The sequence below is a fragment of the Pomacea canaliculata genome, linkage group LG6, assembly GCF_003073045.1.
Source record: "Pomacea canaliculata isolate SZHN2017 linkage group LG6, ASM307304v1, whole genome shotgun sequence".
NCBI classification, from domain to species: domain Eukaryota; kingdom Metazoa; phylum Mollusca; class Gastropoda; order Architaenioglossa; family Ampullariidae; genus Pomacea; species Pomacea canaliculata.
This window is the reverse complement of record NC_037595.1, coordinates 10,085,013-10,098,703: the sequence shown is the minus strand read 5'-3', so window position 1 is coordinate 10,098,703 and position 13,691 is coordinate 10,085,013. Positions and strand designations below refer to the sequence as shown.

At 37.9% G+C, this 13,691-nt stretch overlaps 1 protein-coding gene across 1 annotated transcript; it reads right to left on the bottom strand.

Moving 5' to 3' along the window:
• Positions 1-389: 389 nt before the first annotated feature.
• On the bottom strand, positions 390-8,065 carry LOC112567087. The gene is made up of 8 exons (XM_025243634.1): positions 7,962-8,065; positions 6,944-7,014; positions 6,086-6,421; positions 5,621-5,752; positions 4,567-4,806; positions 2,977-3,279; positions 2,576-2,684; positions 390-2,327 (listed from the first exon to the last, which is right to left on the bottom strand). The coding sequence occupies exons 2-8, from the start codon at positions 7,005-7,007 to the stop codon at positions 1,511-1,513; spliced, it is 2,001 nt and encodes a 666-aa protein (XP_025099419.1). The 5' UTR covers positions 7,008-7,014; positions 7,962-8,065; the 3' UTR covers positions 390-1,510.
• Positions 8,066-13,691: the final 5,626 nt, after the last annotated feature.

Sequence of the window (13,691 nt, the reverse complement as noted above, 5' to 3'; positions counted from 1 at the left end):
GGGCGGTCCAGTGATGCAAAGGTTAATGCCTGTCACCAATACAGTGAGGATACTGTTCAGATCTCATCTTGGGCATGCTGTTCTTTCTCTTCACGGGGCACTGCAGGTGGTACCTATTTACAGGGCCTGCTGCTTGACCATGATATAGACTTAGTTGCTAGCTTCTAGTAAAACATCAATTCCCCACCCTGCAACACACACACATATGTAGTTTATGTAGAGCAGACCTGCGCAAGGGGCAGCCCGCATCCGGCCCGCCTCCTGTCTCCTCTCGCCAGTATATATATATACAGTATTGGGTAAAACTGAGTTAACTATATTAGTCGGCCCTCTAAAACCATCCCAATTTCTCATGCGGCCCCTTGGGAAAATTAATTGCCCACCACTGATGTAGAGGCACTTTTGAACATTTATTTATACAATTGCATTTTTAACAATACATGATAATCATTTTTTTCTCATGAAAGTCATTTGGAGTCTAGACATGCATTAATACACTTTTGATGGTATGATATAAATGTTTTAAAATTAACTTTTGCCTCCTGGCAGCGAAGGTTGCAACTTTTATGGATAAAGAGGAAAAAACTGAGAATGACACAACCCAGGAAAAGTTCACGAAAATCCAGGATATACTAGTGGCCTATTCATGTTCTACATCCATGACCTAGAATTTAAAATACAGACATCAAATATCTTAAAAAGGATGGCATACCATTTTCATTATATCTTCAGTCTTTTTATCAGATGCAATTTTTAGATTAGCTGGCAAGCCTTATTAGACTTGCTGTGATCTCACCAGGCAAAAACTCATCAGGATTTTAGCTGTCTAAAGTCATTCCATAGGACCTCATCAGTGATAAGCTAGTAAATAAATTGTTCATTTACCAATTGATGCACAAACTATCTTTCATCACACATAAGTTCTGGATCTCCCTGTAAAGAACGGTGGTCAAATGAAATATTTAAAACTGAAATTCTTTTTGAATTCTATCATAGGAATCCATTCTGATATTTTTAATGACTTCATATTTAGACATTACTTGAATTGTTGGATTCTTATTCAGAAACCAATGGTAGTGTGCTTTTTGCCTTTGTTTTTGCCTCTTTCGGGCTTGCTTGGCAGTACTGGAATCTGCATCACAGTTCGAGTTTGGCTGACTGGTGCTTTTGTTCTCTGATGTGTCCTGCTGCTGCAGAAGAGTTCGAGACTGACAACCCATTCTGCTCAAGAGAGAGACCTCTTCTCTGGCTGATGATACCCTCAAGGGTCTGTCCAAGAACCCTGGTTACAATTTCCTGAGTTTTGTTTTTCCTGGACTCACTGTCATTGCTATTGTTCTCACTGCATTCCCTATTAGTGGTATCCCCTGTCTTTTTGCTGTCATCAGTTTTGTCCCCCTTGCTCTTTTTGGACTTGCTTTCACTGCCACATTCTTCACAACTCACCTCCTTCTTCACCAAGGTGCCTGTTGGGGATCCCTGAAGCTTTTCACACCCATTGACGTGAGAATTATGAATATTTAAAGCATGTGATGGCCAATTTTCTTCCTCCTATGTTCTTATTTCGAGTAAGTTTTTCTGAGGGAGATGCTTCCTCTCTATGCAGAGGAGTTTGTGATGTAGACTTCTTTTCCTTTGTACCCTGTTGTTGTAGAGGTTCTGCAGAATAAGCTCGCTCTTTATTTTCTTGTTCAAGAGCACCATAACATTTGTTTCCTCTCTGGTTCTCTTCCTGCAGAAAAGCATCATGCATGCCAGTTGGTTTTTCTAAGTCTGCATCTTCTCTGTCTTGTTTTAAAAGACTGCTATTGCCATCAGTCACATTTCCAAAATCATCATGGGAGTTACAAAATGTATGTTTTAAGTCAGGCGCCTGCATATGAAAATCTTTCACTGCATCTTCCATATCTGTTTGAAATGTGCAATTAGAGGATGCATATCCAAAAGTATTGTGAGCTTGCTTTGGGTTCATTGCAGAACTGTTCCCAAGAATTCCAGTCTGGCTATGATTGGACTCCACATTTTTTTCTAAAGTGTTCTCACTTTGACTCTGACACAATACCTCAGCAGGACTTCCAACAAGTGGACTGTCAGACATTGTATCATTATGATTCAGTCTGTTTACCCTGGGTACTTCTTCAGAGTTTTGTTCTTGAAGCCAAATATTTTTTGTCAAATCAGAGAAGTGCAAAGTCTGCTGCATGCTACTCATGGATGTCTTCTTGGTGTCATGACAATGGTGGTACCAAAAGACAAGGGAGAATATATTCCAGGAGTTGTGAGTGGCATGCACTTCAGCACCATCTTTTTGAATTTGCTGATATCTCCTGAAAATACACAAAACAGGACCATAAAGAATTTTCTAAAAATTTTAGCTGAAACTATGAAGAAGCTGATGGTCACTGATTTGAAATTTGTCAAATATAGTGGGAATGTGCACAAGAAAATTAAAAAGATAAATCATACAATAAAGTTTATCACATTTTAATCGACTATTTTATGAGGTTTCAGACATTGGCAGGAAGAATACTTTTAAAGTGATGCAAAGATATGTGTGTGTGTTCTCCTGCCTTACCTCCAGACCAGGACAGCTAGTGTGATAGCAACAGCAACCAAGACGACAGCAACAAAGAAGAGCCCCATCACCAGAGCAACATTCTGACCATTATTATTATTCACTTCTCCTGCCAACAAAAAAAAATGAAATTGAATTTTAAAAAATATGCACATTTATTTGTGTTGATGTGTGTTCATGTACGTGCATTTGTGTGTGTGTGTGTGTGTGAGAGAAAGAGAAAGACATACAGAGACAGAAAAAAAACGTCTATCAGCTTGTATGTGTATGTACCTATGTATCTGTATATGCATGCAACAACCCCCCTCCTCTCTCATACATTTATATACACAACAAGCAAATACACATACATACATGATCTAGTGACAAATGAAGGAATCCTAGTGGTATTAAACAAAAACCTTTAGAACTGGAATTTTCTGTCTGCCTGTGTGTAAGAAGAGCTGTAGTTGAGGTCAAAACATCAGAATCCTTCAGTGTTGATGCACTCTTTGTACTGGTAATGTGGGGCAAAACACCAATGGTGGGAGATGCTTTCACTGCGCTATATGTAGTTTTTGTCATTAGAATTGTTGTCATTGCATCAGTTGAATATGTTGTTCTCATCGGTGCAGCTGTGATGGTTGCAGGTAATGTACTTGTAGTCAGCTCTTTTGGTGTTGTAATAGTGGCATGGCATGAAATGGCCAAGGTCTGGCTGCCCCCTGAAAACAGATTTCAAAGGAAAAAAATGACATTAGGTTCCCTTTCATATATTTCCAGGCTTATGAAACGTTCATTACAAAAATAACAACAGCTTAATAATTTGATAGTCATTATCTGATCAATGTTTGGTATCATGTTATTTCTATCTATCCATGTGCTCAGCTCAAAACAAGAGGTGGGTTAATATTACATTTATAAATATAAGCAGGTACTTTCACAATAGAACAGGTCTCAAATCATCATAATCTTATGACAGAAAAATATAAATAAGTGCAACCTTATGACAGAAAAATATAAATAAGGGCAAACTTATGCACTTTTCTGTTTGAAACAAACATTACAGTGAGCCCAAAGGATGTTAGTGTTGGTTGCAACCAAATCAGCACTTTGATGCAAGGGAGAAAACTCTTTCCCACGGCACCATGCAATCCACATCTTGTGTTTCCCCACGTGCATGTGTCACCTGGGAAACAGGGGCGCCCGGTAGTGTAGTGGTTAAAACACTCGCTTGTCACCACTGCAGCGAATGACTCAGGGTTGAGATCTCGTTTCCGGACACTGCATGTAACACCTGTTCACAGGGGCTGGGCGTCGGGGGTTTTCTCCCCCTTCCCTCTATCCCTCTATCTAGGTGTAAGCACTTTCCTAATAAATAAACCAACCAACCAAAACATCTGGGAAACACTATCATTATTTCACTCAGTAGCCTATAGCGCAATCCACTTATGGTTTATCCACGTAAGAAATTATATCTTATTCCCACCACCAGAAGTCTGCTCGATCCTCCTTAGACATAAATATATATATGCAGATACACCATAAATTTCAGACTATAAGCCGCAACTTTTTACCCCCATCCCCCAGCTTTAAACCCTGTGGCTTAAATAGCTATGCGGAGTGTTCATCATTCCTCTCTACTCCTCGAGGAGCATAGGGACGCATGCGGAGTGTTAGTGGATTTTTATGGATTTTTAAGATTCTGATTATCTTTTAACAAGCACCATGTTAAAGTGTTAACAATTAATTCACATTGTTACAGAGTTAACTGCTCACATTTTAAAATTAAAGCCACATACAATTGAAGAATTTAGATCAGTTGCTGAAGGACACACTCTCATCATGCTGAGCAGGAGATAAAATGCCTACAATGCAGCTTTGAAGTTGTGTGTATTTGCAGCTTATAAACTGCAGTGGCTTATTTGTGAAAAAATGAGATTTTTTTAATTAGTGGGTGCAACTCATAAACAAGTGCACTGAATAGACTGAAATTTACGGTAAATACATACCCTGTATTTCCAACCACACTCGCTGTCCTGGCCTGTGATTGTCCTGGAAGTTAACAGTGAGCTCACTGTAGTTCTTCACTGAATGATAGACTACTTCATTGAACTTCTCAACATGACATCTTTTACAGAAGTTAGATGAGCTCCACACATCTCCATCACTGGCAGTAATATTTAATGAATCTCCCATGACTGAATCAATGTCAGCTCGAAGCTCAAGTATTTGAAGCTGCAGAGCTTTCCCTGTGATAATTAATAATACTAAATTAGCAATTCATTTTCACCAAAATTATTTCTGCAGAGCATTATTACAGTTGATAATATATAAGAAGATGAAAAAAACCCACAACAGTCAAAATCTTCAAAACCCATGCATATTTTCTTAACTGAGGGAAGCAGATAGCCAAGTACTTAGAATGCTGGCGTCTGGGACTGAAGGTGTGCACACTTACCAATTTTCTATAAAGGAGCACAGTATATATACTTGCCCAGCTGACCTGTAAAAGCTTAGGGGAAAGAAAGTAGCAAAGGTATACCACCCACATCTAAAAACTGGTTCTGAGATGACTGTAGGCTCTAACACTTCACCCCCTGCGCCTCAAGTGACAGAAAGGACACAAGACTATAATTTATCTGTTTCTTTTTTTTTTTTTTAACGGTATATGAAAGGACCAGTAAAGCAATTATTCTTCACAGGATTTAACAACTGGTCATTCACTGCTTTTGTGTGTAGTATTACAGCTCAAATTAAACACAAGTTTCTGCCAAAGAAAACCATCATTGAAGTCCCTGTTTGTGTGAAAAGATACTGTTAACTGTAAAACTTGAACAACTAATAAAGAAGATTACATTTAACAAACAAATATTGAGCATGTTTATTCTTACTTGCTGCTGACAAGCTTGATTTACGAATATGAAAAGAGCGTCAAAAGAATAAAAACATTTTATGAATTTAAAAAAAGCAACAAAGGAATAAAATTTTTTAAGAACAAATAAACATTACAATAGTCTCTAATACAAAAATTATTATAATAAATATGCTTGCTCTCTAATTTACCTGTGATATTACACATGCAATGAGCATTTAAAACAGGTGGATTGGAGAAATGAGGTGTTGCTAAGAATGCTGCTGCCCGCTGTCCATTTGAAGTCCAGTTTGTGTCACCACACATATCTATGATTTCTGTGCCTGGAATAATCAGAGCTTATCAGAACACATTTCACTAAACAAAAAAAACACCTTTGATTTTTTTTTTTTTATTTTATTGGGGGTGGGGGATATACTTTATTCTTGAAACAGATTTGTTTAACTGTTCTTCTGAATAATTTGTCCAAAGATCTTCGTGATAATTTTATATCTTAAAGATACTCCAGGACAATCAAACAAATTTTCTTTTTAATTATTCCATTGTTTTTGTGCTGTGTTCAATAGCCTTTCATTTTATAGAAAAACTTCTCCTCTTATGTTAGAAGCACACTGTGTATTTTAATAAAGCACATAATATTGAAGAAACCAGCTCACCAGGTACACATCTGTACTGCACCTCCACTATAGCAGAGTTAGTAACCTGTCCACATGCATTCAGGATCTCTTTTGTTGCAATCACCTCTTCCTGACAGATGCTTTTATTCTGTGGACTGGGGCCATTGCAGGAGCACCTAAGCATGGACTGTGAAGATTGTAGAGAGGCTTGTGGGCATCCTGGTAAAAAAGCACAGTAACCTGTCCCTGGATCTGCAGAGCCATAGGTCTCCTGAATGATGTGAAGCCAAGTTCCAACACCATTGCATGAGAGTGGAACAGTGATATTAAAAGGGTCACCACAAGTTGAAGAAAAATTTGTCATGCTCGTCTTGGCTGTAGATAGATCAAAATGAAACAAACTTGCAGCACTTGCTACTACACATGCAAAATAATGATTCCTACAGCATTTCTTATTAGGAATGACAAAGTTGGCTTAAATCAATGTCACTATAGAGACAAATCTCTTTTTCATGTTGGCATTATACTGACTTATTTCACTCCAACATAAAAAAAATAAATCATGAATTACTTTTATTTGAAGAGTTGAAACCAACATGAAAAATTATCATCAGATTTGGTATCACATATTATCAAAACAATATAACAATCCCCTAAATTAGACATTAAATAGCGGGTTAGCATGTTGAACTTAAATAACATCAGCACTGAAGCATATCCTAATGCCAAAAATGGTAAAGTGAAAACAATTATCAACAGTATATCAATCTCAGAATAACAATAAAAAGATCTTGCCAATTAAGCTAAACTAATGAATTAATTAAAGAGCAAAATGTGTATATGATTTCAACACTTAAATGGTCAGCTGTTATTTCAAAGCAATGATAAGCATGTTACCTGCGGTAAACATCATTATTGTAATTATTATTGTTAGCCACTGTGCCATAACTGCCTTGTTCATGTGGAAGCTGAAAATAAAGCACAACATATAACTTAAACTTGAGAAATCAAGTGTGCAATTATTAGTTGATTTAGATTATGTTGATACTTTTAATTTTTACCAATACCAACTGCTATCATTATCTGAATTAGCTCAAGCTAAGCACATTTATCATTCTGTATTCATGAGATCATGGCCTGAGTATATTAATAATAATAATAATGTACATTTCCACACACACATACAGAGTCAACCAATTAGTACTCTAAAATAATGTTAACTGTTATGGTTTAATTATTTTTGTTCTGTGCTTTCCTAATATTATAATATAGACCACAAAGTTCTGATTATTAAGATCTCTCGATCTCTATCCCCTCAGTCGTTGGATGATGAAGGCACACCAGTGGTGCTCTATTCTGCACCCCTTTTAGTAGGTCTCCCATCTGGTAGCCAGTCCACTCCTAAATGTTTGTCTCATTATAAGCAATCATTCAGAAATCTCCCCTCTCACCCATTTCTTGTTGTTATAAATGTTACATCTGTGCCAGAACATGCTTTTTGTGACACTAGATAGAGTGTGCTCAGTGTAACAAATGATCGACAATGCATTTTGCGCTGTTCCTACTGCGCTTTAGTTGTAGGATTAATCAGTCTCGTGCAAAAAGCCTCTGAACAATTCTTCTATAGTCTGTTTCACTAAATATTTCTTAAATTAAACTAAGTATAATGGGATTGGTGGTGCGACATATGACTCTGCAATGTAGTCACATAATAACAAAGTAAAAGCCAAGCTGTTGTTCGCTGTCCTGGAAATACAAAACAAGAATGATTCAAAATTCCTCTGCAACAATCGCAATTATCTGCAGCCTGGTATCTCTAACATTTGCTACAAATTTTTTTTTTAAGTTGCCCAGAGATAAGCAGAATCTGTAACACTTCAGTCCCCAGCGATTATCATACCTATTAGATCATTACCTTATCACCTAGTCCTACTGCACCATGAAGGAGAAGGCGCACGGGACTTGTTTATGTCTGGTTGCCATGGACGCATCAATAGTTGGCGGCAAAAGCTAAAAATAGCCAAATTATATTTATTTATAAATAATAACATAAAATTAATAATTGAGTCAATTTGTGCTAGAACAAATTTAATCTGAATTTTGAAAAATGAAGGTTGAAAAACCAGAAGACGCATATTATAAGTTATCAGTGTACAAAGGTCATTGGAGTCGGTTACCTCCCAACTCGACCGAGTCAACTCGACCAGCCAGAAAACGACTCGGGGCTGTAAACGTCTAACATGTTTATGGCTTTGTCACCATAGGGTTAGTGCACTGTATTGAGAGTCGTGTGGTCTTGGGTATCTAATGATACATCTACATTTCTCTGTGTATGTCACAGCGGCCCAGCTCTACTGCTGAAGAAACTAATTATATAATTATATATGTGCATGCAGTCGCCTAGGGAGGGACCACTGTTCGAGGTGGCGCCCGTTCGTTATAATTGCCCTGGGGCAATATATAGGGAACTCGAGGACAGGCATCTTGTTTCTGAAGCTGTATTCGGACAAGAAGATATTGTTTTACCTCTAAAGCAATAGTTAAAAAGCGGTAAAACAAACAAACAAACAAACAAACATGAAAGCAGTATCAGCGGGTTCTGGACACCACACTTTATAACTTTGGAAACAAGATGCGACTTATATTTTCTTGAGGTCCTGAATTTACACTGGGAAAAACGATTTACTCTCGACACATAAATACCGCCCCTTGCAATGAATAAAGTTACGAGAAATTATCAATTTCGTAGGATTATATTTTCATGAAAGCTTTGCATCGCTATTGTTCGTTGACGGACGTCATGGCGCGAGTTTCTCAGTGCACGTGGCAGGAAAGTAACCAGCATCTGCGGGTATCAGGGTGTGTTATGTAGACTGCTGCACGTGTGCCGCTGTCTTTCACTCTGGCTTGCACTTAAAGCACGTATGAGAACTGTGTGACAATGACGATGACCAACTTAAGTTCTGAAAAACTGCTACTTTAGCACGAGAAATGCAGACTTTCAACTTCCGAATAACCTGAACTGTCTCTCATTCTCTCTCTGTCTGATTGGTGTTGACGGCTGGCAATATTGTGAATGGTGCACCAACGTGACGTAGTACACTGTTAACGTGACGTAGTACACTGTTAGCGGCGCTCGTTGATCTCAGGTGCGAATCGCGTACTTTACTAGCGGAGAATTAATTAATGGATGGTTTTGGAGGCTGAAAATTACAGATTAAGTTTATATCGCCTATATTCACCAATATCTGCAAACACACACAAAACTCAAACCATTTAGGTTGGTCTTTAAATCTTGCCAGTAGAACTGAATGCTTTAATTGCGTGAAAAAACACCAAGAACAAAATTTAAAGACAGAGTTTACTGAATTTAGAGTCCAAGGACACAATCATGCACCCTGACATAATACACAAGTGATGCTCTAGCTGATGCTGGTATGTGGTGGTGTAATTAGCTTACACTAGCTGTTGCTGATGAGTTCATCTCTGGTACAAATAAATATGCCAGGGGGTTGGCTGATATACATGTTTTGCTTAAGTTATTGCATTAATATCCTTCTAGTTGTACAGCGAAATTTAATGTGTATCTTTAATTTATAAATGGAGAACGAAATAGGAGTTCCTTTTAATTTAATTTTTGTTAACTGTGATGTGGTTTCGAGAGAAAAAGATGGTAGAGATATATGAGTGTTGTGCTGTTTTTCTATTTTTGAGGATATACTTGATACATAATGTAGACACACATGAATGGGATACACTGTGCGTCATAGATATAACCATCTGTGTTTGGTACTAAAACAATAAAAACAAAATTGTAATTAAAAATAGTTGACAGGTTTCGTTTGAGTAAGGCGTATCTGTTGTTTACTCTGAATGTGATCCAATAATTCAGCTGCATACCGAAAAAGCTTATTCAACCTTATTGGACTAGTAGAGAGGGATTGTATCACCTCATCTTTATGTCAGATTAGTTCTAAAAGGTTAGCAGAAAAAATTATTCAGATTGCATGAGCTGATGTAACCGATCTCTAAATTCAGCAGAACTTTTTAAAAAATAAAAACTTTTTCAGATGCCAAACTCCCCAACATGACGAGGATTGCCTTGCCTCCATCAGCATTCGGCCATCGGTTTGACACATAATACTCTCATTCTGTCATCAGTTTAACATCTAATCATCTCTTTCTTACACAAGCGACCTTTTCCTCATCTTAGAACGGTTTTGTACTGGTTTCTGCGAGTCAGAAGGTGGTGGCAGCGAAAGTGAACCTCTTCATGGCTTCAACAAGTTTAGTGGTGACGATGTACTAAACCGTGTTTGAAGACGAGAAGCATCGTGCATTTTAGATATTTTTACAGAAAACCCTGTGCCTTAATCACATCTGTCAACCTATTAATATGTATCTTATTTCTATTGACCTAACTAGTTTCCACTGGACAGTATGGACTAGACCCATTTTTTTTTTTTTTCTTTTTTTTCTTTTTTTTTTTTTATAAGATGGCTCGGTGGCAATCAAGTAAGCGACTTTTTTTTTTTCTTTAAGTGTTAAAAAAAGGTCTGCGCATTGTGTGGCAGAGCCTCGTTGGTAAAATAATTATGTTCGTTCTGCCTGTGGTAAAATGCTGAATCCTTGTGCCATACTGAATTGCCGGTCTTCTGGTCTTAGGTCTTTTCCTTTTTTAACCTCTTTTGACTTATATAACTATGTATTAATCTTTATCTTCTCGGATCTTCTCTGTCATCCAGGCATCTATTTACATCTGCGGATTGGTATGTCATGATATATAGCCTCGCTGCTGGCTCGGCGTAAAACACAAATCCCTCCCCCGTCTGTGTCACCAGGATGTGCATCAAGCTGTGAACTCACTTTTTGAACAAACTAATACCTCAAGCGACAGTTTAATGCCAGTAATTACCGTAGCAAACATATATATATATAGTATGCCTAATTAAAACCCTAAAACTCATATGAATTCTCAGTATTGCATTATAGATTTCAAATTTGCTATTTTCTTCGATAATGTCAAAATAAATTGGGATCTTTGCGGGAGGTGGTGATTGGAAATGTATGCGTGTGGTAGGTAGGCGAGGGACTGGTGGGCAATGGCGAATGTTTTTTTTTTGTTTTGTTTGTTTTTGTTTTGGTTTTTTTGTTTTTTTTTTTTGTTTGTTGTTTTGTTTTTTGTTTGTTTGTTTTTTTGTGTTGTTTTTTTTGTTTGTTTTTTTGTGTTTTTATTGGGGGGGGGGGAAATACTTTCTGGACGAACTTCTACTTGATTTATCATTGCTTGCTAGTGATACTCAAATGACATATTTCATACTTTCTTCGTTGGTTAATCCGTCACCTTCAAGCTTAAGTCTTCATCGCCCCCTGCACGGACTAGTAATTGTGCGCGAGAAATTGAAACGCTGACTTACAATAATCACAACATTTTATGATATATAAATTGTAGTGTGGATGTACCTCGAACACTGGTAACAGTATTGTTATACTGTGTGGTGTGTACATTTCCATCTAGTTGAAGGAGATAGATGCGGCTTCTTGCTGGTGTAATATATCTATATTCGGCATAATTCCTGGTTTCAAATTTTGCCCCCTCTTTCCTTGTCCTTCAGTGGTGAGGTATACATTTTCCCCTTCCTCCTCTTCTGTGTATTTTTGTTTTGTAAATAATTAGCTCGGATTATTTACTTTAGTTATTTTTTATGTTTTTATTATAGCCTGTAGTAAGCTCAATAGTTAGAAAGAGTATTTATTAGATGAGATTGTTATATTTAGTGTGTTGTGGTTTTTGTGTTGGTTTAGGTTTTTGTTAAAGATATGATCTGGATTGTTGTGTTTCTTTATAGATATTAGAGTGATAGGCCGATAGTGTGCGTCGGTTGCGAGTGTATGGTCTGGTGTTTCGATGTATAATACCTTCTGGTCCGTTTGGGAACGGTAGATAAACTTTTCCTCGTACTGCGTTATTATAAATGTCTTGTGTATTTGGTGTGTCGGATTCAAAGAACAGAAGTGAGAGTTAGGAACGTCAACTGAATTTGTTTCAGTATATTTTAGATAGATCTGGAGGTGGGGTGATATAGGTGTCGCGGAAATTCGATGACCACTTTTTTAAGAAATGGAAGTACAAGAATGACTCGATACTGTGTGACTTCGGGCACTTTAGATGAACAGTACCAAACATATAGGTGTTCACTCCACTAGTACTTTCATTCAATGATTTTCCAAACTTCCTCTTGCGCATGGCCTGATAGTTACAGTACTTTAACTATTCAACTCATCTAATATTCTGTTTCCTTCTTGACTCCCACTGTTTTACAGCCTTATAACTAGAGGATTTACTACGATGACAATCACTTCCAGCCGCTGTCTTCTTAGAACGAATACTGTCTGTCCAATATCCACGGCATTTAATATGTTTAGCCACTGCAGAGAGTTTATCTCTTAAGTACATGCTGCCTCCCAATACCATCTGCTCAGATGTGATTCTGTCAAATCACGAATGCTCCTCCGGGTGTGTTTTTGTTTGGGGGTGTGGGTGATGTGGTGTGGGTGGTGTGTATTGGAGTCTGCCTTCATTTTCCGCTCATCATCACTGGATTAATCATGGACATTATATCGACTCTGCTGCTTGCGAGAACAGTTTCGTAAGCTTGTTCGGATGATGTAGGATGTCAGGATATTGAAACCACTTAGTAGTTGTAATATCGGGTACACGGATAAAATTTTAGAAATCAACAATTTAGAATTTCAATAAATTTATTTTTTTTTTTACTTTAGTTACTTCTGGGATAAGGGGCAAAAACCTGTTCTCCACTTCCCACGACCAATAAAACGTGAAAACACATACAAATTATCTAAAGACTTGTTGATACGTCTTCGTTATTCGTCCCGAATACTCATGTCAACACGAGAGTTCACAATCGTTTCTCTTTCTTCTTGTGTTGTACGCTAAACTGAAAGCGTAATTATGTACTTTGGCGGTCGTCTAGAAGTTAATGGTGTGGATAAATGGTCTGAGTACCGAAGCAGCAGGCAAAGATTGTACGTTAGTGGCATTCAATTTTGTGTCTGCTATGTTCTGACATGGTGACCGTGATGCCAGGACGTGTTCAGCACGCAGACGATAACCCTCTTGTGGCGCTTCATATATACTGTAGGAGAGGGCATATCGAGGGTGGTACGTAGAGTTCAGGTGTGTTGATCATAAAACGGTCTTTGAGCTGACGATGTGCAACACCAGAACATGACAAATCGAGGAAAGTCCACGAGTAACAACCCAAGAAAACTGTACAGCAGCAATCCCTAGGCTACCCGCTCGCTGGAAACCATTCGCAGCCAACATGTGCTATGGGGGTACGCTTTGAACGGGCTTGCCTCTTGTGCGGTAGGAGGAATGAATGGCGAGTTGGACATAGCTTATGTGATAGATGACAACCGAAAAACAAACCTAAATGTATACACTCGACTTCTCTGAGATAACACAGAAATTAGATGCCTGCATGTCCACCCAGGTAAACGTACATGCACAGGGCTATCCTGGCCAAAGGTTTCAGCTAAAGAGTAACCTACATATAATCAAGCATGCTATGGTGATGTCCAGGGATACGCACGTAGTCTTCATCAGAAAATTGTATTCTCC

What these genes read in the sequence shown, in the direction of transcription:
- LOC112567087 (XM_025243634.1), bottom strand. Translation starts at nt 7,007, where the DNA reads ATGAACAAGGCAGTTATGGCACAGTGGCTAACAATAATAATTACAATA. An exon ending in AATAATGATGTTTACCGCAG is followed by an intron (nt 6,422 to 6,943) that starts GTAACATGCTTA and finishes ATCTATCTACAG; the next exon opens with CCAAGACGAGCATGACAAAT. An exon ending in TTGCATGTGTAATATCACAG is followed by an intron (nt 4,807 to 5,620) that starts GTAAATTAGAGA and finishes TAATTATCACAG; the next exon opens with GGAAAGCTCTGCAGCTTCAA.